This window comes from Erythrolamprus reginae, chromosome 1, assembly GCF_031021105.1.
Source record: "Erythrolamprus reginae isolate rEryReg1 chromosome 1, rEryReg1.hap1, whole genome shotgun sequence".
NCBI classification, from domain to species: domain Eukaryota; kingdom Metazoa; phylum Chordata; class Lepidosauria; order Squamata; family Dipsadidae; genus Erythrolamprus; species Erythrolamprus reginae.
Window position 1 is genome coordinate 257,407,577 of NC_091950.1, and position 27,578 is coordinate 257,435,154.

The 27,578-nt window shown below is 46.0% G+C and overlaps 1 protein-coding gene across 2 annotated transcripts in view; it reads left to right on the plus strand.

Annotated features, from left to right (window-relative positions):
• The first annotated feature begins 263 nt into the window (after positions 1 to 263).
• The window catches only part of ROCK2 (Rho associated coiled-coil containing protein kinase 2), a 152,077-nt gene continuing 124,762 nt past the window's right edge, over positions 264 to 27,578 (plus strand). The window contains exon 1 of one of the 2 annotated variants that reach the window (XM_070732867.1): positions 264 to 1,355. In XM_070732867.1, the coding sequence (XP_070588968.1) occupies positions 1,209 to 1,355 (147 nt within the window). In that variant the 5' untranslated portion in view covers positions 264 to 1,208. The remainder of the gene's footprint in view (positions 1,356 to 27,578) is intronic. The other variant, XM_070732866.1, reaches the window with a different exon arrangement.

A 27,578-nucleotide genomic window follows, 5' to 3' on the forward strand; every position in this document is an offset into this window, starting at 1 on the left:
CAGCTTGTATCTCGCACACCTATATTACGTCTGTGCCTATCGTCGCGCGTGCCATTCCTGGAACTCAGTCAAACAAGTCCTTTGAAGGCGGGGGGGACGACGGACGACTAAGGCGAATAGCACCAGCCCGGCCGCACCAATCGCTATATAATAATATCAATATATTCCGTAGCATGCCCCGAGGAGAGAGAGAGACATTCCCTCCGTACTGACTTCTCTTTCTTGCTGCTTCTAGCCTGCCCGCCCGCCTCTCTTTTCTACCAGCGAAGGCTTGTGGGTAAACGAGGAGGAAGCCATCGCTGTAGTAGCAGGAGTAGCAATCCTGCCGGCGCTGGCAAAACAATTAATTTGCAATTAAAAGGTGGTGTATGGGGAGGGGGAGGAGGAGAAGGCAGAAGCTTCAATCGCTCGCTCGGCCGACGACGAAGCGGCAACTAGCGGAGGTCAGCGCGGGGCAGCCCGCTCCCTTGAGAGAGAAACGCCTCCAGAGAGAGACCCAGCGAGGCGGGCCCAGCCGCACGCCCTCCCACCCTTCTAGGCACAGAGGAAGAGGAGGAGGAGGGAGGGAGGAAGTCGGGCCCCGCCGCCGCCGCCGCTTTCTCTCCTTCCCTCCCTCCCTCCCCTTCGTCTTCTCCCCGACGGGTAGTGAGTGACCTGGTGCAAAATGGCCGAGGCAGCGTGGGGGCCCCGGTCGTAACTTGCCTTCCTTTCCCGCCTCGTGGCTGCAGAGAGACCAAGGAGAAACAGGAAAGGCCGCGCGCGGCAGGGCGGCTTCCCTTTCCCCTTCTCCTTCCAGGCGCCCACCTTCCTTCCCCCTTTTCTGGGGTTGTGTTCATGCCTGGGAAGCGGGCGGGTGGAGCAGCGGCAGCAGTGCCCGCCCCAATCGGGAGGCGAGGAGGAGGAGGAGGAGGTCGTCCGTTTGCCCCTCTCTGGCTGCTCCTCTGGAGAGAGAGGCCTGGCCGGGTGAGGCCGGGACCGATCCCCGTTTTCCTCCGCCCGGCGGGATTTGTTGACTTCCTTCAGCCCCCCAAACTCGGCGAGACCCCGAAGTGGACAGCAATCGGCGGGGCTGGAGACGGCGCAGAGTCTCCGCCCGCCGCCTCCTCCGGTTTCCAATTCAGCGACAGTCTCCGGGTTTTGCTTTGGCGCCCGAGAACGCAGAGAGAGGGACAAAAAAGGCGGCGAGAGATCCGCCGCGGACGTGAGAAATGAACCACCAGCAGCCGAGGCAGGCGACGAAAATGTCGGCCTCCCCGCCGCCGGTATCCGGGGATGGGCAATTGGCGAGCCGGCAGAGGAAGTTGGAGTCCATGATCCGGGACCCCAGATCTCCAGTCAATGTGGAAAGTTTGTTGGTGAGTTCAGCTTGCTTGGGGTCTCTGGGGTCTGGTTAGAGAAAGGTGCGGCGGGGGGGAGAGGTCTCATATTGAGGGCAAACAGGGATGCACCCCAACATCTATTTTATTTTTATTTATTTTTATTTATGTAGTCAGTCAGTTACGTATGGGTGGTATACAAAGATATAACAATGTTTATATACATGATACTAGTAAGAGAGAAACATTAGGACAGGGGACGGTAGGCACGCTGGTGCACTTATGCACGCCCTTTTTTACAACATCCTTTTGGGGTGTTTGAAAGCCACGTTATACAGTACTTGAGAAGAATCCACCTCTCTCCCGGGTAGGGAAGAGAAGGGATTAGAACTCAGGACTTGGGTGGGAAAACCGGAGCCTGCTCCCACTTTTTTTTGCTTTGGAAAGAAGCGCTGGGCCGGGGAGAGAAGAAGATGGGTACTTGCACACCAGTACAGTTTCTCAATATGGAGAGTTTGAATACTTCTGGCTGGAGGGACTTTCGTTAACTGTTGAGTCTAAAATACAATGCCCGTCCTGTGCTCTGGCCCCCCCCTCCTCCCTGCGCTCGGAAACGCTCAACAACTGAAGGAATTTTTTTATCTTGAGACTCTGGATTTTGAGTGGAGGAGGGAACGATTGAGAACACTTCCCCCCCTCACGGAAGTGTGTTGACATGATGAAAAGGGGAAGGGGTGGTCCTATTGAAGGATCCTGCTCCTTCCCTCCGCATCATCCCTGAAATAAAAGTTCAGTGAGAAAATATAGATAAGCTTTCTGGAATGAGAACGTTGTGTGTGGTGAAAATAATAATAATAATAATAATGATTTGCACTGTGTAGGACAGTGTTTCCCAAGCTTGGCAACTTGAAGATATTTGGACTTCAACTCCCAGAATTCCCCAGCCAGCGAATGCTGGCTGGGGAATTCTGGGAGTTGCAGTCCAGATATCTTCAAGTTGCCAAGCTTGGGAAACACTGGTTGCCCTGGTTGCGGAGGGCTGTCCCTTGGCTCTTCTCAGAATGTTGCGATTTGGGAGTCAAAATAGCAATAGCATTTAGAGTTTTATATTGCTTCATAGTGCTTTTACAGCCCACTCTAAGTGGTTTACAAAACCAGCCTATTGCCCCCAACAATCTGTGTCCTCATTTTACCCACCTGGGATGGATAGAAAGCTGAGTCAACCTTGAGCAGGTGGTGGGATTAAAACCCAGCAGGCTTTTTGTGAGTTCTTAAAATTTACTTTTTTTTATCATGTTTGTTTTTGTTCCAACTATTTGGACATTGCCCATATTTAAGTTGCTTGTATTGAGAGGTTCTGTCTTTGCCACTAAGTTTTCAATTCAGTTTCTTGTTTCCTTTCCCACCCCCCCTGAACTTGATTTTCTGTTAATGGGGAACTAATATTGACTTGTTGCATGCTCTGTGAAACCAATTTAGAAATTATGGTGATACTTCATGAAACAGTGTATCTTGGGAAGGTAGATTCAGTAGGAATGATTAACTTTACTATCTGCAAAAAAGAAAAAAAGAGAAATTTTCATGACAGATGCTTGTCTACAAAGAACACTTCACTTCTGCTAGAAATCTTATTAAAGAATTACCATTTGAAATTCTTCCAGTTCTGAATATGAAGTATTGAGCTGTAGAGTCAGTATGCTATCTACAATTTGAGATAGCAGTGACCTCACACCAAGGTTGCAGAAAAAGAATTGTGTACCCCCCCCAAGAGTTTTATCCTACAGGCAATTTTTTGGGGGGGTGGGGAAGCAGCCGGAGCCATTTGCAAAAATGACTCTGCTCTATTTGGCCAAAATACAGAAACTGACTAAACAATATGGGCATCTCTCCACTACAGCAATATATGCTTACTACTGACTCTTCAGCAAATCTAGTTCTTTTCCTGTGGTGTTAGTACTATAAGATTTAGAATTCTTGCTCTGCCTCATCTTAAGAATATGCCCTGCTGGATTCGGGTTTATTTTATTTAGCATATTACATCTACAGAGATCATGCAATCACTGCTATATAAATATAGTTTAATATAGTGTATAATATGTGGACAGTATAATATAGGAATGAAATATTTTGATAAAACCATAAAAGTAAACATAATATGGGGCTATAGAATTGGAATTGGATAGATATTATAATTCAGTATCTAAGGATCTAACTATTTCTCCCATGGCTGCGATGAGATCATCCCAAGTGCCTTGAAATTTACTGAGGAGACATTCTTGAGCTATATATGTTATGGTTGGTTCCAGAGCATCACAATCATACTGTGGGCTCTGGGCCATTCCCCGCTTAAAGAGCTTTGCCTTAGTTCTACCATGACCTGTCCCGATTCTCTTCAGAGGCTCCATATTTTTCAGGACAGCTGTATTCTTGGAATTAGTTTGTTGGATCTGCATGGTTCGTTTGGTTATGGTTATTAAAAGATGCCCATCTTAATTACCATTCTTCATTTATATCCTAAAGACTAGTATGCTGTCCCAAATTGGTTTTCTAGACTTAAGCCTCGTGAGAGATAGTGACTCTAATATTTTATGTATTGGAAGAAGATCTCTAGGAGTCAATGGCGTATTTATCTTTTTCCACTCTTGGACTGCCTGCTGTCACCTGAGATAAAATATTTTAGAAAAAATATTTAGCCATGAGAGGGGTGTGGATGTAAAGGTTCCAGATATTGTTCTCATAGTGTCATTAAGGTGAACATCAATCTTGTTAGTATGACAACTTCTTCCCCATACAGGTGTGCAGTATTCAGCAACAGAGTATAATATGATTGTGGGTCAAGGTAAGACCCGGGTAGTCCAGTATTTTCTTTTCAACAGTTGCCACAGTTTTACAGATGCCTTTCAGGTGCTTAGAAGCAGGATAATGGAGACTTTTTTCCTCCCCTTGTTTTTTTTTACATTTAGGGGCATATTTTCCCAATTTAGAGTTGAAATTGGCTCTTTAAGATTTAAAGCTTGATTGATTTGTCCTATTTAAATTTATCCATACTCCCCCTTAAAATCATCTAAACTTATATCCCATAACACCTAGCCCTAAAATTTTAAGAGAGGAGAAAAATATTCCACATTATGCACATCAAATTTCACTTTACATACCTTGATTACTAGCCCTGCTCAGTCATTCTTTTTCCAAGCTAAACAGCTCTAGGTTTATTTCAGAAGGAAGCTGTTATAACTCCTCTATTCATTTTGCATGTTTAAAAACTCAGTTAATTTTTTTTTCAAAGTCAGCAAGCAGAACCACATTCTACATGCAGGTATAACATACATTTGTATAAAGACATTGCAGTGTTGGCAATTTTATTTTCAGTTGCTTTGCTAATGATCCCTAGCATGGATTTTGCCTTTTTCATAGCTGCCATAAAATGAGTCAACACTTCTTTGAATTATTGTCTGTGACCTTAGCATCCTTTTTCTGGATAGATACAGACAGTTCAAACCACATCAGTGAATATATTGGAATTAAGAGTTTTGGGCACTAGAATTCATCTCATTACATTTAATTTTATTGAACTGCATTTACTGTTAGGTTCACCATTCTGCCAAATGAATTGAGCTCTTTCTGGAACAATCACTTTTGGATTTTACTACGTGCCTGGAAATTTGACAGCTAATTACTTTTATGTCCAGATTACTTGTGAATACAGTAATATGAAGTTATAAAGCATTAATACAGACAAAGTACCTTATTTTGCTTTGTTGAAAAAATATGTATTTTTACTCTTAGTTTCTATTTTTTAATCAATTATTTTGTATCTTTATTTACAGAATATATCAGCAATTATATCTGCACAAGTATATTCTTCCATAGATGTATTTTCTGTTTTGTTTATCATTTCTGTCTACTTGAATGGAACAGATTTTAAGTGGACTGTGGTCTGTCTATAATTTCCCAAATCTCCCTTGGATCATCCTTTTAAAAGTTGTGTGTCATATGGGATACAATTTTGCACTGTCTGGTTAAGTGACAAGTTGCATATTTTTGCCAGTCTGTCAGCAATTTCACCTTTGAGTTTTTTCAAAAGTCCCAGATGGATGTGATCATGACCTGGTGATTTGTTAGTGTGTCATCTCTCAAGATATTGTTGACTGCTACTCAGTTTTCTCAATTGGTACAAATTTTTCTCTGAGAAAGTTAATACAAACTGACAGGGGGTATCTTTCTATTATAGAATAAAGATAAAAAGTGCATCAAGTTTTTTGTTATCTACAAATCCTCCTTGAGCTTGGTTTCTATCCCTTGATATTTAATTATCCAATTCTGATTCAATTTAGTATTTTATCATTTCTCTTTAATCTCTTTTGGAGATATACTCCTCCTCTCATAGTAATATTGATGCTCCTCTTCTCTTATTAATTATCATGCTTTCCCCCATAATTTGGCCTCTTTTTTTTCTTTATTAGGATTGTCTTTTCATTACTTGAAGAATATCATTTTGAATTATACAATTTCCCAGACAGTGCAAGAGAATCATGTTGACATAATTCTTTTTCCTAGATTTGTTTTACCTGTTTTTCTTATACTATGCCATATATCTTCTTGATTGGGAAAACTAATTAGGTAGTCTCAGAAGACATCAGGCTGGAGAATTTTGCTAGGGATAATTGTTATAAACATTTCAAAACATTTCAGTGCTTGTACCCAGAAGAATATAACCCTGTACCAGCACTATTATATTTTAACCTTTGAATAGGTATAGTAGATAACAAACAAACAAACAAACAAATAAATAAATAAATATCAGGTAGAATATCTGATATTTCTTTTCAGTTGTTCTGTAGTAAGAATTGTAATTTTGAATGCCTCATTAACATGGCAAGTCTTTTCTATTTTTTAAAGCAGTTTGATTTTATTTAGGCCTCTGCATAAGTCTCTAAAATGTTGTCGTTCCTTTAAGAGAAGCATTAATGAGTTGGATCTTTAAAGCAGAGGTATTGCTTTTGGACTGTTTTTGGACTTTTTTTAAAAAAAACTTTTTTTAATGATTAGCAGAAATGCCATGTTCTCAAAAAATCTGAAGTATTTATTTTGAACTGTTTTTTAACTGCACAATTGTGCTATTATTTATATTAATAGTATACAATTGATTTGAAGTAATTTCACCAAGAAAAGGTGGTAGTGTGTCAGATTTTCTTCTGCTTTTGTGAAAAATATACTTTGTTTGCTGTTGATTACATGATTTTGTAGCAGATGGCATGATTGCACAACTCTTGTTTAAGTAAAACAGGTTAATTTTTTAGTAACTGAGTTCTTTGGATACACGTAGGACAGAATACACGATAAATATCTGTTTGAAATAAAATTTCACTGATTTTTAAGGAAAATTTCAAGAACTTACATTTCTATTGCAGTCTTGTTCACAAGAGAACATGTCCTTTACAACAATAATTTCATGTTTGATGTATTTTAGTGAGTATTTCACATATGTAATTAGAATAGAAATTGAGAAACAATTCAGCTTTTTTAAAAAATAAAAAGATTGCAGTATCAGTAAGGTTTAGTAAAATGAATTCTTATTCAACACGTAAGTTTAAATTTATCTTTTGTGTAATAGAAAGAGTAATAGTAATAGTTAAACTTACGAAATTCTTATTACATTTGGGTAGAGCCGTGTATTACCTTGCAAATTCTGATAATTGCTGAGTAAAATTATTCAGTTTTTCTATAAACTCTAGTTCGCTTAGTTAATTATAGTCATATACCACCATGTTTTCCTGAAAGTAAGACTATCCCCAAAATAAGCTCTAGCATGTTTTCCCTATTGAAGCACCTGCTCAGCCGCCTGCCCGCCCATTCCATCTGGTTGTTCGCAGTGCCGCCTACATGGAGTGAGGCAAGGAGGAGTGGAACTGCCCCATGCGTATACCAGCTTACTTCAGGGGTCCCAGGACCCTCAGGCTATCCATGCTCCGAAAACTACCTTACAGCATCAGCACTGGCAGCCATGTGCAGCAGGAGCTTATGTCACAGCTGGCCCACTTCTTCCAGCACCAGTGTGGCACCAGAGCGGGAGGTTGAACGACACGCCAGGGCCGCAGCCATGAGGCAGGGGAACTGCCACACGCACATGGACTGGTTTACCCTAGGACTCCCCGTAGCCAGCCCAGATTCAACAACTGCCTCGCCTTTCAGCTGCGGCACTAACACATACCTCAACCTCCCGCTGCGGGGCCGTGCCACTGCTGGGAGAAGGAGTGGGCCAGTGCTGTGATGCAAGGCAAGTACTGGGGCATGGATGGTCTGCCTGTGGGGGTGGATGGAGAGTCCCCATAGTCTGTATAAAATAAATGGATTAAGTATGGATATTGTGATACAATTAAATGTATCTTTTTATTCAAACTCTAGAAAATAAAGAGCGTTCCTGGTTGTTACTTGACAATTCAGTGTGTGAAAGTTTTATAAAAGTTAATAGATTTCAATGAGATTAGCAATTTTTACAACAAAGTGGGCAGTGATAACAATCATGATTAATAAATAGCTTGGTGTGTTTAATAATATTTGTAAATTATATACGGTAGTTTAGTTCTTGTTAATATTAAAATAGAAAATTGGATTTTGTTTAAAGGGCAGCAGAGCTTTTCTTTATATACCTTGTTTCCCCTAAAATAAGACATGCCCTGATAATAAATCCAATCGGCTTTTTGAGTGCATGGCAATGAGACGAAGCGCTTATTTCAGGGTTCAAAAAAATATAAGGCAGGGTCATATTTTTGGGGAAACATTTGTGGAGGAATTAATGAATGAGTTCTGTCTATAGCAGTTTCTATAATGGGAATAATTTTACCAATTTCTCTATGTTTTAATAACAATTAGTTAATTGGTTCATATCAAGTTGAAGGAAAATTTTTTTCAGCTGAACATCATTAGAGTGCTGGATATAATAGTATTTAGCATTTAGTTCTACTTGTACTTTCGAGACTAAATATTAACTGAATGGAGTAAATTAATGATGATTATTTTGTGTATTTTTAATCATTTAAGACTTAAAATTTCACAATAATTAGTTATAGGAGTGTTACAGGGAATGTACACTTTTTCCTTATATCTATGTCACTTACCTTTCCCTTTATCGTTATTGCTATTATATAGGGTTATTAGTCATAGTGGTTAAACACATAAAAGGTTATGCTCAAATCTAACACTTTAAAACTCTGTGGATTGTTCCAGCTTAGTGGTTGCCTTTATTCTGTATTCTGTTAAAGATAAAACAAACACACCTCTGACAGAGCAGGATGGAATTATAATTCTATCAACATCAGCATCTATGCCTCTCTTAAACAGCATGCATTATCAAAATTCTGGTTTAACTAGTAAGTTTTTAAAAATATATATATATAAATTAAAACATGTAAGCAAAACATGTGATATACATACATACATACATACATACATACATACATACATACATGATGGTCTTGGTATACAGTGATCCCCCGGTTATTGCGTCCCCGATCATTGCGAACAGGGTAATTCGCGATTTTTCAACCCGGAAGTCAAAATACCATCTACGCATGCGTGCCCTTTTTTTCTATGGGCACGCATGCGTAGATGGCAACCGGGAGATCATCTGCTGGGCGGCTTCCCTGGGTCTTCCCCCTCTTGCTGGCATCAGCGAGGAGTTTCCCCACCGCCCACGCAAACTCCTCGCTGCCGCTCGCCCGCCCTTCGCCTGCCCACGCCGTTCGCTCCCCCTCTTGCTGGCGGGAGGGCGAGAAGCCCTCCCCAGCACCCGCTCACCCGCCCTTCGCCGCTCGCCCGCCCTTCGCCCTGGCCGCTTCTTCCCAGCGGAGAAATTCCAGCCCCCACCTGGTCCCGCCCGATCCTCCTCCCTGAGGCAGCTCGCCCTCCCATGGCCGCTTCCTCCACCCTCCATCGCAAGCCCTCGCCACCGCAGCCAACGCGCGCTGCGATCTTCAAGCCCGGCTCCTTTCGGCCCAGCATCCCGGGCCAAGCGGCTGCCTTCCGTGACTGAGCCTGGCTGGCCCGGAAGATCGTAGCGCGCGTTGGCTGCAGCGGCGGCGACATTGCTGCCAGCTTGGCTTCGCTCGCCGCTGCAGCCAACGCGCGCTACGATCTTCCGGGCCAGCCAGGCTCAGCGGATCAAGCCCGGCTCCTCTCGGCCCAGCATCCCGGGCCAAGCGGCTGCCTTCCGTCACTGAGCCTGGCTGGCCCGGAAGATCGTAGCGCGCGTTGGCTGCAGCGGCGAACTATAATAACTGAGGCCTTTTACCAGAACATGTGAGTTTAATCAGAACATGCCAACAGGGCAGGTACAGGCTTAAGAAGTACACAAGAGAACACAGACTTATATACAGGACGCCTTCTGAGGCAACTACCAATCATATACAAAGGAGGGTTCCCGCTTTAACAGTAACTATGCTTATGCGGCCAATCAGGACCCTGGAGAGGGATACGCGAGCTCGAATCTGACAGCCGGCTTATTGCTATGCAGACACAGCACTCCTGCCCCTTCGGCTGACACAGACATAATCTTTTAAATACCCAGGTCTGCGACAGATTCTCTCGGAGCGCCGGGGCTCTGTGGGATGTTCTGCCCTCTCGATCTCGGCCGGATGGATTGGTTTGGGAGCCTGGCCCACCTCTTCTTCCCTGTGATACGCTGAGGAAAAGTTTCCTGAAGTTCCTGCAGCTGTGGGTGGGTCCTGAAGCCACACCCCCTGGAACTCATTGGCTCCCCGATCTTCTTGCCGATCCTCCCTATCAAGTCTAATCTGATCCAGGTGTGCTGTGTCTGCATAGCAATAAGCCGGCTGTCAGATTCGAGCTCGCGTATCCCTCTCCAGGGTCCTGATTGGCCGCATAAGCATAGTTACTGTTAAAGCGGGAACCCTCCTTTGTATATGATTGGTAGTTGCCTCAGAAGGCGTCCTGTATATAAGTCTGTGTTCTCTTGTGTACTTCTTAAGCCTGTACCTGCCCTGTTGGCATGTTCTGATTAAACTCACATGTTCTGGTAAAAGGCCTCAGTTATTATACTGGCGACGAGATTTCAACCCTGCATTTCCATCCAGCATCTGTGTCTGCAGTAAGTGACAATGTCTGTACAGCTTACTTTTCCCCCTTTCAACCCACAAGGGGAGACCTGGGATTCCTACGTTGCCCGCTTCGACTGTTTTCTAATTTCAAATGGGTATACCGAGATTTCTGGGGACCGCAAAAGGTCTTATTTTCTCGGTTTCTGCGGCCCCGAGATGTTCGAGACTGCCAGAGCTTTATTCGCTCCCGTCTCTATCCATGATGTGCCTTGGGAGACTTTCTTATCAACTCTCCAAGATCACTATGCCCCTGCCCCGTCACGGTGTGCCCGGCGCTACGTTTTTTATCAGAGAAACCAGGCAGAGGGTGAATCCATTAATGAGTTTGTGGCCGCTCTCCGCCGGGCTGCATTATATTGCGAGTTTACAGATTTAAATGATTACTTGCTGGACAGGCTAGTGTTCGGAGTCCGGGATGGCCGCCTTAAACGCCGTTTGCTGGCCACCCGGGATATGACCTTTCAGACAGCTTTGGCTGAAGCTCGTGCTTTTGAGCTTTCCACGCTATCCCTGGCAGCCATGGACAGCTCGGTGAACGCAACGGCTAAAGTGCCAGCGGTGCCAGAGAACCCGAAAGCCGCTACAGAAAAGGAGGGCGGCAGCGAAGTTGAGGAGGAGGAGGTATGCCGGCTGGGTGCTTCCAGGGGTCGTGAGCCTCCTGCCAGCCGCCCCCGGGCCCCTCTGTCCCCTTGCAGGGGTTGCGGGGGAAACCACTATAGGTCAAATTGCTCGTTTAGAGAGGCGGCTTGCCGGCGTTGCGGGGCCAGGGGCCACATTGCAAGAGTCTGCCGTTCCCGGAGGTCCCCTCCAGCCGCCCCTAGAGAGCAGAGGGAGTTCCAAGGTTCCAATCCCCGTTGGCAGAGGAGATTTTCTTCCACCAAGAGGGATGACTGCAATGCCATCTATAGCAGCCCGCGCCCAGCTTCTACGTTCGTGAGGAAAACCTCAGGCTCTTCTGACAAGATCTCCGTGACAGTTCGTCTGGGAGGCGTCAATTGCTCCATGCAAGTGGACACGGGCTCCGCGCATTCATTGGTTTCCTGGGCCACCATCAAGAAATGCATGCCCGGATTGAGCAGGAGTCGGTTGCAGCCATGTACTGTGACTTTACGGGACTACCAAGGGGCGCCCATTCCGGTGTTGGGGGAAGGGAGATTCCCTGTCATGTTCAAATCTTTCATGGGCAGGTTGCCTCTGATGGTGGTGGACGGGCCGTTCTCCAGCCTCCTGGGTTTAGACTGGTTTAAGGCTTTGGGTTTTTCTGTTGCGGGGGTGAACGCTGTGAGAGGGGAATCAGTATTTCAAGGGCTTACTAAGGAATTCCCCTCCGTCTTCGATGACAAGCTGGGTTGCTACACGGGAACCCCGATTACTTTTAGCCTTGATCCCAAAGTGCCAGCTGTAAGGCTGAAGCCCCGCAGGGTGCCCATTCCCCTCCGGCCGAAAGTTGATGCCGAATTGGACCGTCTGATTGCACAAGGGGTGTTGGAGCCGGTTGACCAGGCTGTCTGGGAGACCCCACTGGTCATCGCTTTCAAAGGGGATGGGGGATTGAGACTGTGCGGGGATTATAAGTGCACTGTTAATAAGGCCCTGGCTCACCACTCATACCCGCTTCCAGTGGTGCAGCAGTTACTTCACACTCTGGGTAATGGTAAGATCTTTGCCAAGCTTGATTTATCCCAGGCTTACCAACAGCTCCCCGTAGACCCCTTGACAGCAGAAGCCCAGGCGATCATAACGCATAGGGGGGTGTTCAGGTGCCACAGGCTGCAATTTGGGGTCTCTATTGCACCGGGGTTGTTCCAGGGGTTGATGGAACGGTTGCTGTATGGGCTGGAAGGCACGGTGCCCTACTTTGACGACGTGCTGGTCTCAGGGAGTTCCGAGGACGAACTTCTTCACAGGGTTAAGCAGGTATTGCTCAAATTCCAAGAAGCGGGACTGAAGCTCAAATCAAAAAAGTGTGTCTTTGGGGTTCCAGAGGTTGATTTCCTGGGATTCAGGGTGGACGGAAAGGGAATCCATCCCACCCCTGAAAAGACTAGGGCCATTTGGGATGCCCCCAGACCCCAGTCGAAGGAGGAGTTGCAGGCTTTCCTGGGTCTCTTGAATTTTTATGCGGTGTTTATCCCGCACAAGGCTTCGGTGGCAGAGCCGTTGCATAGGCTTCTGGACAAGCGGTCAGTTTGGCACTGGGGGGAGCGGGAGGAAGCTTCTTTCAGAGGGGTCAAAGGGATACTCACCTCAAACAGTGTCCTGGCTCAGTATTCCCCTAGTCTGCCATTAGTTCTCACCTGTGACGCTTCCAGGTACGGAGTGGGTGCTGTCCTCAGCCACAGATTGCCAAACGGCTCGGAAGCCCCTTTGGCGTTTTTTTCCCGGACTTTGGCCGCAGCAGAAAGAAACGCCAAAGGGGCTTCCGAGCCGTTCGCCCCGCCCTTCGCCTGCCCACGCCGTTCGCTCCCCCTCTTGCTGGCGGGAGGGCGAGAAGCCCTCCCCAGCACCCGCTCACCCGCCCTTCGCCGCTCGCCCGCCCTTCGCCCTGGCCGCTTCTTCCCAGCGGAGAAATTCCAGCCCCCACCTGGTCCCGCCCGATCCTCCTCCCTGAGGCAGCTCGCCCTCCCATGGCCGCTTCCTCCACCCTCCATCGCAAGCCCTCGCCACCGCAGCCAACGCGCGCTGCGATCTTCAAGCCCGGCTCCTTTCGGCCCAGCATCCCGGGCCAAGCGGCTGCCTTCCGTGACTGAGCCTGGCTGGCCCGGAAGATCGTAGCGCGCGTTGGCTGCAGCGGCGGCGACATTGCTGCCAGCTTGGCTTCGCTCGCCGCTGCAGCCAACGCGCGCTACGATCTTCCGGGCCAGCCAGGCTCAGCGGATCAAGCCCGGCTCCTCTCGGCCCAGCATCCCGGGCCAAGCGGCTGCCTTCCGTCACTGAGCCTGGCTGGCCCGGAAGATCGTAGCGCGCGTTGGCTGCAGCGGCGAACGAAGCCAAGCAGGCGCACCGTTCTCCGCTGACTCCTAAAGCGGGGAAGTTCGCCAGGAGTCAGCGGAGAACGGCGCAACTGTTTTAAAACGATTGGAGCTTTCCAATGAGTCCTGAAGACAAACGGCAAACTTCCGCGTTTGTCTTCGGGACTCATTGGAAAGCCGCGCGGGTGCTTTAAAACATCCCCGCCGACATGGGGGGCTTGCTAGCACCCCCCCAAACCCGGATTGGGGGTTCGGGGGGGGTGCTAGCGAGCCCCCCATGTCATCGGCGACGTTTTAAAATAGCCGCGCCGCCCCCCAATCTTCGGCTCCTCGCTAGCGCTGCGGAAGTTTAAAACACCATCTGCACATGCGCAGATGGTGTTTTTACTTCCGCAGCGCTACTTCGCGAAAACCCGCTCGTTGCGGGGGGTCCTGGAACGGAACCCTCGCAACGAGCGGGGGATCACTGTATTCGGGTTTCTTCCCGTGTAGGATTTAGAAATTTCTGGTGACGTTTCGACGATGTCCCACTCGTCATCTTCAGGCTGGTGCTTCTGTCCTTGTTCTAGGGCGAACACAACCAGAACAAGGACAGAAACACCAGCCTGAAGATGATGAGTGGGACATCGTCGAAACGTCGCCAGAAATCTCTGAATCCTACACAGGAAGAAACCCGAATATTCCAAGACTATCATACCTGCACCCGTGAAAATCTACAAAAACAAATACACACACACACACACACACACACACACTGCTTTTCATATTTGCAAATAATGCAAACCTGGGAAGGCTAACAATTGAAAATGATTATGAGATGGTTTAAAAGTCAATAGAAATGCATAAGAAAACTCAACCGTGCTAGTATAGAATATGGGATAGTTGAGATTGTGAAAATAATTTTGAGTCAGCAGTGTGATATGGCTGCTAAAACATTAAAAACCTTTTTAGAAGGCATTTTTTCTATGCCTTCTATTCATTCTCCCCCCTGACCTTTGCAGTGATACATAGCTAGGAAAAAAATAAGACCTTACATTCAATATGTTGGCTAGATGTTGCACTACACCCTGCTTCTTTGCCAGTCTAGAGTAACTAGAAAGGCCATGAACAGGCAGATTAGAATTGATAAAATAATTTAGTCTAAGGAATCATGAGGATAGCAGGTTGGGGTTATGTATTTTAACATTTGCTGCATTCTATGGGATTTTTCTATAATTTTTACTGACATAGTAAATGAGAAGTTTTCTTAAATTATGCACTAGTGCTGGACTGCTGTTGTACTATTGCAAAAGATGAAATTGTGATCCTGATTTACCTCATGAAAACAGTACTAAAGTTGTTTCAAGATAAATATTTGTTCGAAAGAAGGGTGTTTTCTAGCTGGATTTGAGTTAGTAAACAGTGCATGAAATCTTTAGTCAAATATATTATGCAATGAACCTTCATAACATTAAGAGCAGTAGCTCTGCTTTGAAGCACACAGTGATTAGTGTCATAGTTGTGTCACAAGCAATACAAGGACAAGAGCAGTCCTGCTTTTTATTAAAATTAGTGTTTGATTTGCATGAGTGAAGCTACTCTAAGCTGAACACGGTAGAGTTATTATTTTGGCTTTAACTTCAATAGCAAGCCTTTATTTAACATCTTGTCTGCTATCCATAGTTGATAAGGAGTCACCATGTGAACAGGTAAGCAAACTGAGGGCAAACACCTCATCTCTAATCAGACGTTCAGCTTCCTGGTTAGGAAATTTGAAAATCTGATCTCTTAATTCTTTCTTCATCTTGTTAGGTAAAATTTTTAAAAATTAATCTAACAGCTAGTTCCTTGCTCAAATGAAACATAGCATTGACTGCAATTCTATATTGAGTTAACCAAGAATAAAAAATTTCTAAGGAAAATTTAACTTAATCGAGAGAGGTGGAAGTGTTTCTGAGGGGATATGTATAGATCTTTGTTTTTTAAAAGTTCCATGTACAGTGGTACCTCTACTTAAGAACTTTTCTAGATAAGAACCGCATGTTTAAGATTTTTTTTGCCTCTTTTTAAGAACCATTTTCTACTTACAAACCCAAGCCCGGAAAAATTTCCCAGGAAATTTGAGAGCGGCACAAAGGCCCGGCCAATTTCCTGTCATTCCCCCTTTAATCCCGGCCACCTCGGGCTTTTCTGGGCTGACAGAGGAGCCTTTCGGTGGCACGTGAGGAGGCTTTGGCAGTCCAGAACGAACAAAGCATTTTCCTTTCTCTGGTGCTTGGAGAGGGAATAAATCTCTGCCACTTCCCAGAGAAAAGAAATGCTCCCTTCACTCTGGGCAGCCCAGAGCGAATGGAGCGTTTTCCTTTCTCTGGGCACTTGGAAAGGGAATAAACCACTTTGCTGTGGTGACTCTCTCGTGCTGCCTCCCACACACCCGGCGTGAGCTTGCCTCCCGGAGCGTCTGGGCGCGGAAAGGCAAAAGGGGGCACTTTGCCCTGGCCAAATCAACTCTGCTTCAGCCAAACCGAGGAGTCACCACACTGAAGGAAAGGTGCCGCCTACAAAGCAAGCAAGCGAGAGAAGAGGGGAGCCCTTCAGCATGGGAAGGAAGAGGAAGCAGATAGCAGCAGCAGCAGCAGCAGCAGCTGAATTTCAGTCAAAGGAGTGGGAGGTTCCCCCCTCTCGTTCGCCTGGGTTTTTCTCTCTGGTGCAATGTATGGGAGGCAGCTTCGTGCCAGGTGTATGGGAGGCACATGCTCCTCCTCACCGCCTTAGAGTCCCTCTTTTTTTTTTAAGCCTTAAAGTTTTTGTATTTGTTTGATTCCCCTCATCTCACCTTCTTCCTTCGGCAGTGACTGTCCTCCTCCTCTTCTTCCTCCTCCTCCTCCTCCCACCCAAATTCCGAGCTTTTATTTCTTTCCTAATGGGTTTGCACGCAATATATACTTTTACATTGATTCCTATGGGAAAAATTGCTTCTACTTACAAACTTTTCTACTTAAGAACCTGGTCATGGAATGAATTAAGTTCTTAAGTAGAGATACCACTGTACAGTGAACCCTCGATCATCGCGAGGGTTCCGTTCCAGGACCCCACTCGATGATCGATTTTTAGCGAAGTAGCGGTGCGGAAGTAAAAACACCATCTGCGCGTGCGCAGATGGTGTTTTTGCTTCCACTGCCGCCCGCCCTTCGCCCGCCCACCCCGTTGCTCGCGCCTGGGGTGCGCGCGCGCTTGGGGACTCCCTAGCTCCGCTTCCCAGCTGGGGAGCGGAGCTGGGATGTCCCCAAGCGCGCGCGCTTTCCCCAGCAACGCGCGCGCGGTGGGGACTCCCTAGATCCGCTTCCCAGCTGGGGAGCGGAGCTGGGATGTCCCCAAGCGCGCGCGCTTTCCCCAGCAACGCGCGCGCGCGGTGGGGATTCCCTAGATCCGCTTCCCAGCTGGGGAGCGGAGCTGGGATGTCCCCAAGCGCGCGCGCTTTCCCCAGCAACGCGCGCGCGGTGGGGACTCCCTAGATCCGCTTCCCAGCTGGGGAGCGGAGCTGGGATGTCCCCAAGCGCACGCGCTTTCCCCAGCAACGCGCGGGCGGTGGGGACTCCCTAGATCCGCTTCCCAGCTGGGGAGCGGAGCTGGGATGTCCCCAAGCGTGCGCGCTTTCCCCAGCAACGCGCGCGCGGTGGGGACTCCCTAGATCCGCTTCCCAGCTGGGGAGCGGAGCTGGGATGTCCCCAAGCGCGCGCGCTTGCCCCAGCAACGCGCGCGCGGTGGGGACTCCCTAGATCCGCTTCCCAGCTGGGGAGCGGAGCTGGGATGTCCCCAAGCGCGCGCGCTTTCCCCAGCAACGCGCGCGCGGTGGGGACTCCCTAGATCCGCTTCCCAGCTGGGGAGCGGAGCTGGGATGTCCCCAAGCGCGCGCGCTTTCCCCAGCAACGCGCCCCAGCAACGCGCGCGCGGTGGGGACTCCCTAGATCCGCTTCCCAGCTGGGGAGCGGAGCTGGGATGTCCCCAAGCGCGCGCGCTTTCCCCAGCAACGCGCGCGCGGTGGGGACTCCCTAGATCCGCTTCCCAGCTGGGGAGCGGAGCTGGGATGTCCCCAAGCGCGCGGGCACCGCCCGCCCGCCCACGCTGTTGCTGGGGCCGCTTCCCAGCTGGGAAGCGGAGCTGGGGTGTCCCAGGGAAGCCTCTGGGGGAAGGGGGAAGACCCAGGGAAGCCTCTGCCCGGCGGGGAAACTCCACCATCTACGCATGCGTGGAAGGGCACGCATGCGCAGATGGTGGAGTTTACTTCCGGGTTGAAAACTCGCGAAATAGCCCTTTCGCGATACTTGAGGACGCGAAACTCGAGGGTTCACTGTATATCCTGTTGAGAATTTTGGAAAACTCAAATGAACAAAACAGTGCAGATTTTGCAGAAACGGTGGCTTTCTACTATATATTTTTTAAATTCCTTGGAAATGTGGATATATGTTTGATATAATGTTTGAGATAATGAAAGGTAACTTGCCTTGGGGATAAAATCCCATCTTTTTCTCCATTAGGGCTTTGGATCACTGACAGAAGAGGAATAAACATACTAATCTTGGAACCTCAGATAAAGGTTTCCAAATATTATGTAGTGATAGAATGTGGTAGATTTCATATTCCCAGTGGGCTGAGTGCACAACAGCTATTAGTAAAGCATAGTATTTACAAATGTAAAAGGGAATAACAACTACAGTCTGATACTTGTTAAGGCTTCACCAGAGGACAAATCTGAATGAAAGCCCTATCTTTTAATCTCATCCTATAGCAGTGGTTCTCAACCTGGGGGTCGGGACCCTTTTGGGGGTCAAATGACCATTTCACAGGGGTCGCCTAAGACCATGGAAAAAGACAAATTTCCCATGGTGTTAGGAACTAAAGCTTCTATTCTGGTTCATTGGAACATATTTATTTTTTTACAATCCGACCAATCAGGCATTTACAGTGGGATTGTCCCTCTGACCTTCCAGCCAATCAGCTTAAAGCTCTGTTGGTAGAATTGGCACTAAACTTGTGGTTGGAGTCATCACAATATGACCACAGAGTTGGCCTTCTCCGGGTCCTGTCGACTAAACAATGTCATTTGGCGGGACCCAGGAGAAGAGCCTTCTCTGTGGCGGCCCTGACTCTCTGGAACCAGCTCCCCCCAGATATCAGAGTTGCCCCCATCCTCCTTGCCTTTCGCAAGCTCCTTAAAACCCACCTCTGTTGTCAGGCATGGGGGAATTGAAAAATTTTTCTCCCTTCCCCCTAGGCTTATAGAATTTATACATGGTATGTTTGTTGGTATGATTGGTCTCTTAAATTGGGGTTTTTTAGATTACTTTTTAATATTAGATTTGTTACCTTGTTTTTTATTGTTAGCCGCCCCGAGTCTTCGGAGAGGGGCGGCATACAAATCTAAATAAACTAAACTAAACTAAACTGTATTAAGGGGTCGCGGCATTAGAAAGAACCACTGATAGTCACTAATGCATAAAAGTATGGGCAATAAGATATAGTGGAATGGTGCACGCATCACAGTATTTCCTAATAGAAACATAGAAACATAGAAGACTGACGGCAGAAATAGACATTCAGTTTTGATTTAGCTTATGATCTGAATGTAGTCATTCTACTACATGTATTATGTACTGTGATGAATAAATAATAGTTTATGATGTATATAAAGTAGTGCCTTATTTATTATATAATGGTATATAATGGTTAATGCTTTTAAAGCAATAGGAAGAGTCCTGGGTGGGTGGACAGAGCCTCCCACCTCCGCTGCTACCGATTCTAAGAACCGGTCTGAACCAGGAGCAACCCATGCTGCTTTGTCTGCAATTTTGGCATTCCTTGATTCTCTCATCTGAGAGATTCTGAGGTCTAACTTTTAAAGCTACTGGACTATTGAGAGTCTGCTAAAATGAATAAATCAGTAGTGTTAGTATGGTCAGATTAGAATAAAAAGATTGTTATGTAAAATTCAGAATCAAGATGCCCTAAAAAACCTGTTGCTTCTGTTTCCGCTTGTTAAAGGTTTTTTAAACTTAGGTTGCAATGTGTTCACCTGCTGTGGTTAAATCATATCCATTAATAGAAGAACATACCATTAGGAATTAGCCACATGCTATGTGCTTTGTTTCTAGGTGCAGAATGTCTCATTGCTTCATGAGAAAGAAGGGTTTCTCCCCCTGATTAGTTTCTATCTATTGCTTCTTGTATTGCCTTGTGGTGCTTTGGAAAATAGGTTGTACTCTAGGGCAGTGATTTTCAACCTTTTTTGAGCCGCGGCACATTTTTTACATTTACAAAATCCTGGGGCACACCACCAACCAAAATGACACAAATTAAATAAATAAATAAATAAATACATACATACATACATACATACATACATACATACATACATACATACATACATAACCCCCTCGTATATACAATCCCATGTAACATCCCCTTATAAATACAGTCAATCATCAATCATCCCTACTCAAATTTATATCTCATTTCTGGGTAATTCTCCTGTCTTTCCCCCTTTTCTCTCTCATGTTTGTCATTTCTCTCTCTTCCTCCCTTTTTCCCTCATTCCTTTTCCCTCTCACTTCTCCTCTTTTTCCATCCCTGTCTCTCTCCCCCCCTTATGTGTGTGTGTGTATACACACTGGAACCATTTCCAAAACCAGTTGAGGGCTGGGGTTTTTTCTCTTTTATTCTTTTCAAAAAGAGGTGTGGGCTGGGGGGCATTTCTTATTATTTGGGTGCTTTTTACCATATGCTTCAAGAATCACCCCTCTCTCTCTCTTTTGTTTCTCTCTCCTCTCATTCTCTGCCTCAATCATTTCTCCTTTTTTCTCCCCTTTTTGTTCTCATTTCTCTCCCTCCTTTCCTCTCCCTATCTGTCTCTCTTGCTTTCTCTCTCTCTTGCTATCTCTTTTTCTCTTATTTTCTCTCTCTCTCTCTCTTGTTCTCTCTTATTTTCTTTCTCTCTCTCTTGTTCTTTCTCTCTCTCTCTTTCTCTCTCCCTCCCTCTTTCTCTCTTTTTCTCACTTTCTCTCTTGTTTTCTCTCTCTCTCTTGCTTTCTCTCTCTCTCTTGTTTTCTTTCTCACACTCTTTCTCTCTCTTGTTCTCTCTCTTGCTATCTCTTTCTCTCCCCCCTTTCTCTCTCTCTCTTTCTCACTTTCTCTCTATCTTGCTGTCTGTTGCTGTCACTCACTCTCGTTCTCTCTCCGTTCTTCTCAGCGGAGGCCAGCGAAGGTGATATTCAATGTCGGGAGCGCGCGGGCGGTTGCGCGTGCTCCCTACCCCCCTGCTAGCCGCTCGGAATATTCAAAATAAGAAAAGCCTTCACCGGCGAAGGTTTTTCTTATTTTGAATATTCTGAGCGGCTAGCAGGGGGGTAGGGAGCGCGCGCAACCGCCCGCGCGCTCCCGACATTGAATTTTACCTTCGCTGGCCTCCGCTGAGAACGGAGAGAGAACGAGAGTTGGGCCATTTTTTGTCTCCTGCGTTCCGGGTGCGGGAGGAGCCACGCCGAAAGGCAGGAGACAGCGGAGGAGGAGAGGGGGTGGGCGGGGGGCAGCGCCAAAAGGCCGAGGGGGCCGGAGGCACCGTGGGGAGGCAGGGGCGGCCGCGGCTCCCTTCCCTTCTGCTGCCGGCGCCTCCCCGCCCCCCCCGCGGGCTGGCAGGGAGAAGCGACGGTGCTTTGGGGAAGCGACGAGAAGCCATGGGCGCGAGGGGGCCGACTTTCAAAGCAACCTTTGCCGGCCTCCCGTGGGAGGGTGCCAATAGCGGCGGCGGCGGGGGGGGCAATAGCGGCGGGGGAACCGCCTCGCGGCACACCTGACCATGTCTCGCGGCACACTAGTGTGCCGCGGCACACCGGTTGAAAAACACTGCTCTAGGGTGCTGAGCAGAGAATCCAAAGGGAGGGGTTAACTCTTCCTTTCTGCCCAGAGATTGTCCTTTTAAGCTTTGTAGCCATGCTTTTCTTGACTATCCCCCAGTTTTGACTCTGTCTAAGCCTAAGAGAGACGCACTTAAGCAGAGCTCTTCAGAGCAAAAGGCAGAGTTAATTTATTTGGATTCTCAGCAGTTTTCGGATGAGCAGTACTGTTGCCACAGCAATCAGCTGTTTGGCACGAGAATGGAACTAATTTAACTACAATCAGCTGGCTTTCAGCAAACTCTTCGGTTTTCAGACGAGCAATACAGCCAATTCCAATCAGGAGAACAGTGTGATTTCTGGGGGAGCGTTCAATCAGCTGTTTGGCAGAAGAACGGAGCAGCCCCTGTCAGCTGTTCTTTGGCAAACAGCATGGTTTTTTGAGCAGCTACTTATCGGAAAACAAGCCGCCCCAATGATTCAGCTGGCTACCCTGTTTGATCGGCAGAGCTGCTGCAGTGGACCAGCTGGCTACCCGTTGGATTGGCACAACCGCCACAATGGCTAAGCTTGATCTGGCATAGCCATAGAGCAACATGGCTGGAGTCTTTGTTCCACCAGTGCCCCTACCATCTTCAGGCTGTTTCAAACAGAGCCAACGTGTGGTACGCTTTCAACAGCAGATACCCTGGCACCTTCCCTGCAGGTTGACCACAGTCAACCATTCGGAGTAATGCCTGCATCCAGACCTGTTCAGGGAGCTGTCAGAATGATTTGGGACCTCTTCCCTACCTTGCTACACAGTCACTTGCCAAGATTTTACTCCAGTGCGTACCACTCTCAACACTGGGGATGGAGGGGACCAATGCCCTCCACATTCAGTGGGTTTGAGGTCTTGACGCCTCTTATATGCCTTTCCCCCTCTTCCCCTGTTACCAGAGCTAATCAGAAAGGTGTTGGAGAAGGCAGAGGTATTGCTCCTGGCACCACATTGGTCCTGGCCGTGGTTTGCAGACCTGGTAAGTCTATCCGTATCCAGGCCATGGAAGATTCCTCAGAACAGAGTGTCCCTCAGTCAGAATGGCTTCAACTGACTGTATGGCATTTTTGTGGAGGATTCTGAGGCAAGGCAAGTTCTCTACCAGGGTGATCTGATAATCCAGGCCTGTAGGAGGCCGTCAACCAACAGAATATATGACTCGACTTGGACAACCTTCCATAGTTGATGCTCCAAGAGCAACATTAATGCCACTTCTTTATCTGTTGCCCAGATCCTGCAATTACTGGCAAGGGCCTATCCAGATTTTGCAGAGATCTATACTTGAATTTCATTGCAAGAACACTTTTTTCAAATGTCCAAATGGATGAATTTATGGAGGGCAGGAATGGAAAGGGCCGAACAACTGTATCTTGTCCCCATTTCCTTCCTGGCCCAAAGCTACCCAAGAATTTGGAGTCCACCTTCCAAAGTGTATTCAGAATGCTATCATCTATTTTCTTTCATTTTCAAGGAAAAAATATGAATTTGTCCAGCACTGAATTTTTCTCTCTGTTTTCCAGGTAATTTGTGACAGATTCCCTTTGCTACCTGATATCTGAGTGACCTTGCTTTATATCAGCTGATTAAGCAAAGGGCTATTCACATTCCATAGCATCCACAGGACAGCATGGACAAATAGCAATGATGAGTGAAACAGTTGTTGGCTTAAGCCTCACAATGCTTTTGCCATTCTTTCCAACAAGACACTGTGCCAGAATTAAAGAGATAGCAGTTACTAGCAGAGTGAGGCTGGCCTGGGGATGCTGTATGGGTATTCTTTAGGAATTTCTGCTAAAAGCAAAGTTGCTGTGTGAAGCCTGCAAATTGTGAAATTTGTTGTATGCAGAAAACTTGTACATTTTGTCCCAAATATAGCCTAGATTTAAGACGTCGCATAGACATGCAAAATATTACACGTGGCAATACCCGAACTCAGAACAATCTACATACATATACCCGTGAAAATCTACGAAAACATATATATATTTGTATGCCACCCAGTCCTGAAGGACTCAGGGTGGCTAAGAATTAAGACAATCACAGATATTGCTGTGTTTTTTCAACTTTGGAAAAAAGAGTTTATTTAGTTGCATAAAGATACTTATAACCTGATAATTTATCATGGCAAACCAGACTAAAGATACCTTTAAAAAAAATTATTTTCTGCCTGTTTATATCGGAATAGCAGAATGAAAAGTACTCTTTCCCCAAGTGTTTTAATTATTTAGTTCTATTCATATATGAAACACTATTTTGTATTCTCTGAGGGCACTTACAGTTAAAAACAAACCTTATACAGGTGTAGCTGCTCTGGAAGTGAAAGGCCTCTAAAGGTAACAAAATCTAAAATACCATATTTGGAATAAGAGTAGCCAAGATTCCTTCCTTCCTTCCTTCCTTCCTTCCTTCCTTCCTTCCTTCCTTCCTTCCTTCCTTCCTTCCTTCCTTCCTTCCTTCCTTCCTTCCTTCCCTCCCTCCCTCCCTCCCTCCCTCCCTCCCTCCCTCTTCCTACCCCACGTCTTTAGTGGTAGAATTAGGAAAAGTTTTACCACTTAAACATAATGAAGATATAATCAGATGAAAGTTGAAATTCAATTACTTTGCATTGCACCAGAAGATAATTATATTGCTGATCCAAGAATATGGTTTGATAATGACCTGTCTTAATTGACCTGTCTTCTTCAATAAAATAGAACATAAAGCAAGTAAATACTCTATTTATTGAGACATATGGAAACAAAAAGCTCATTAATAACTATTCACGTGGCAATCCAACCCTCCTCTTTTTTTTAAAAAAAAAAGACTGGTGAGAAAATTTATTTTAATTTGCTTTGTAAGCAATGTGTTATTAGCAACTTAATTAAAAGAACTAATTTTGTATTTATTTTTAAAGGTAATCTTTGTGTAAACAATGTTGGAATCAAACCCTGAAAGTCTATTTTAAGGTAAAAATAAACCAAGACAGTTTAGCAGCGTGACTTACAGAGTGGTAGATGGCTGACATTTGATCCTTCCATAGTTTGTGCAATGGGCAAATGCAAAATATTCTCAGACTTCGTTTGTGAAATGACAGAAGTGATGACAATTAATACTCCTATCAGCTTCATGTCAACAGTGTTCTGGGAAAACTGGTGGATTATTAGGAACATGAGTTCTGAGTTACATTCTCGGCAATATTAGTTTTAAAAGGAGCAATAGTCCACAGGAGCAATGTCATTAAATGAAATGGTAGGATACGAGAATCATTAAAGAACGGATGCAAAAGGCGGGGCAATAAATTGTGAACGACAAAAATTAAAATATTTTATTAATTTATTTTAAATAATTAAATTGAAATTGCTAAATTTCCTGTGTTGACTTGGGTGCAGCAAGTTGTCCCATGTTGACTTACAAGATAGCCATGCAGGTAGGAATCCCTTTACTTTTTGGTTTGTCCTTTCAATTCATTAAGATGCAATTCTGTATTCTATGGGAAAGAAGAAGAAGTCTTGGTATAAATGCTTCATTTATAACTTTCTGAGATCAGTTAAATATTAATGCATGTTCCAATTGAAAACAAATGTAACTCTTCACACCACAAAATTCCTCCCTCCCCCCCTTTTTAAAAAAGGTTGATTTTTTTCCCTTGGAAAGGTTCTGTATTTTAGTTTAGCTGCTTTGGTTGTGTTGGTTCATGATTGAACCACCAGACCTATTGTTTCAGTTTGTTATTTGAAATATTTACTGTCCAGGGAATAGGTTAATTGAGGTTTCAGCTTTCTTGTACACACAAGTGGACCTGGCTGTCCAATGGTACATTTTGTGTTCAATGTAATGAGGTGGACCAGATGATTATGAAACACATCTAACAATGATTTCCTTGGTTGGCTGTTTTAAAAAATGGTATTGTGATTGCCGAGATTACGCAGAAATTATATGATTTTATTTATTTTATTTTTATTTTATTATTTTATTTTATATTTTATTTTATTTTATTTTATTTTTATGCTGCTCACTCCAAAAGGACTCTGAGCGGCTTATAAATACATTCTGATTGATTCATGTGTTTGACTTTGCACTACCAAATTTTTTTTAATGTGTAGAAAACAGCTTCTTGACGTAGCCCTTGAACTTTAAGTAAATAATTAATACTCCTTTTAAGTTAAATACAGAGCATTGATTCTTTACCATGATGCATTTTGCTTATTTCATTCTGAGTTGGATAAGAAGAATATTGACTTTAAATTTATGTGTAAACTGTTGGACTACTTCCAGTTGTGATGTGAGAATCTCTGAGAGAACCAAGAAGCCTTATTTGTTCATTCTGCTTCAGGATGTGACTTTTTTTAGCTTTCTCCCTTCTGCTTGTTCCTGAGTCTTATGGCAGGAAAACACAAAAATAAACTACTTGTAGTTTGCTTTCCCTTTGAAAACAGCTCTCCCAGAACCTAAGTCAACCAAATATTGGTAGTTGATTGCTGAAAGTTTATAGCAGTTCAAACAAAGGTGATTATCAGTTTGGGGATTTTTAAAATATGCAATTAATTAGCAAGCAGTATCAAAGTACTTTAAAACATTTTAAACATTAGATTTGAAGCTTAAGAAAATAGATTTTCAGTTAAATGTATTTGTCCTATTTATTCCTGTCTTCCTCCAATTCATCCATAATACCCGATAAACAGTCAAATTCCAAATCTTGGGCATATAATTCAACATTAGCTTAATATATTTCACATTGAAAGGTTTTCCCATAATCTGCTTATATACATTAATATACTAGTCCAGCATGTATTAAATCAGGAGTGGGCAATTAATTATGCCTTGGGGCCGCATGAGAAATTGGGATGGTTTTAGAGGGCCGGACTAATATAATTAACTCAGTTCTACCCAATACTGTAAAGACCCAGACCCTGGCCTGACCTAAACACCCAGACCTACTCTACAGACCCCTAATTGTTTGCTTTACGGCAATACGGTGCACCACAGTCACTGTGCTGGAGTGTTTGCGTGGTTTCTGTGCTCGGCTGCTCTCAGTAGGAGGTCAGGGTCCGCTCCAGTGCGAGGATGAAAGCTCACTGCGTCTGCCGGGATTCCTCCAGTTCCTGCTTTCCTCATGATTCATCAGGAAAGCAGGAACCGGAGGAGTCCTGGCAGACACGGTGAGCTCTTTCATCCTCGCACTGGAGCAGACCCCGCCCTCCGTGGACCGGTCACAGACAGCAGGCGGGCCGCCCCTTGCCCAGGTCTGTAATAAATGATCCCATGACCACATGATATGTCTCAATTTTTATCCTTCCAGTTTTTCAAAATATCAGATATCCATTCTTTTAAATACATTATTTGGAGAATCTAACAATAAAATATTATGAAATTGTGATAATATTGGTACTCTCAAAGTGAAACTAAACTGGAAGGTTAAAATTAAGATACAGTACTTAGACTGTAGAATTGAAAAGTACTTTGTTATTGATAACAATAACAAAAATCCAGAGTTTGGTGCAGCTTTGCTGAGTGGATTCCACAGAAAGGCAAACCATTCGAAAAGCAAGGCACATTATATACAGTGATCCCCCGGGTATCGCGATCCTGATCATTGCGAACGGCTATATGGCGATTTTTCAACCCGGAAGTCAAAACACCATCTGCGCATGCGCACCCTTTTTTTCTATGGCCACGCATGCGTAGATGGCGCCGGGCAGATCAGCTGCTGGGCGGCTTCCCTGGGTCTTCCCCCTCTTGCTGGCGAGCGTCGGGCATCAGCGAGGAGTTTCCCCACCGCCCACGCAAACTCCTCGCTGCTGTCGCGCCTGCCGCTTGTCTTGTCCGCCCGCCGCTTGTCCGCCGCCTGCCTGCCCGCGCGCCCGCCGCTCGCTCGCCCTTCGCCCGCCCACGCCGTTCGCTTGCACCGCTTCCCAGCTGAGTCCTGAAGTGAATTGGCTTCAGGACTCAGCTGGGAAGCGGCGCGAGTGAGCGGCGCGAGCGAACGGCTTGTCCGCCGCCTGCCTGCCTGCCTGCCCGCGCGCCGCTCGCCCCGCCCTTCGCCCGCCCACGCCGTTCACCTCGCGCCGCTTCCCAGCTGAGTCCTGAAGCGAATTGGCTTCAGGACTCAGCTGGGAAGCGGCGCGAAGTGAACGGCGTGGGCGGGCGAAGGGCGGGCGAGCGGCAGCGAGGAGTTTGCGTGGGCGGTGGGGAAACCCCAATCTTCGGGTCCTCGCTGCTGCGGCGGAAGTAAAAACACCATCTGCGCATGCGCAGATGGTGTTTTTACTTCCGCAGCGCTACTTCGC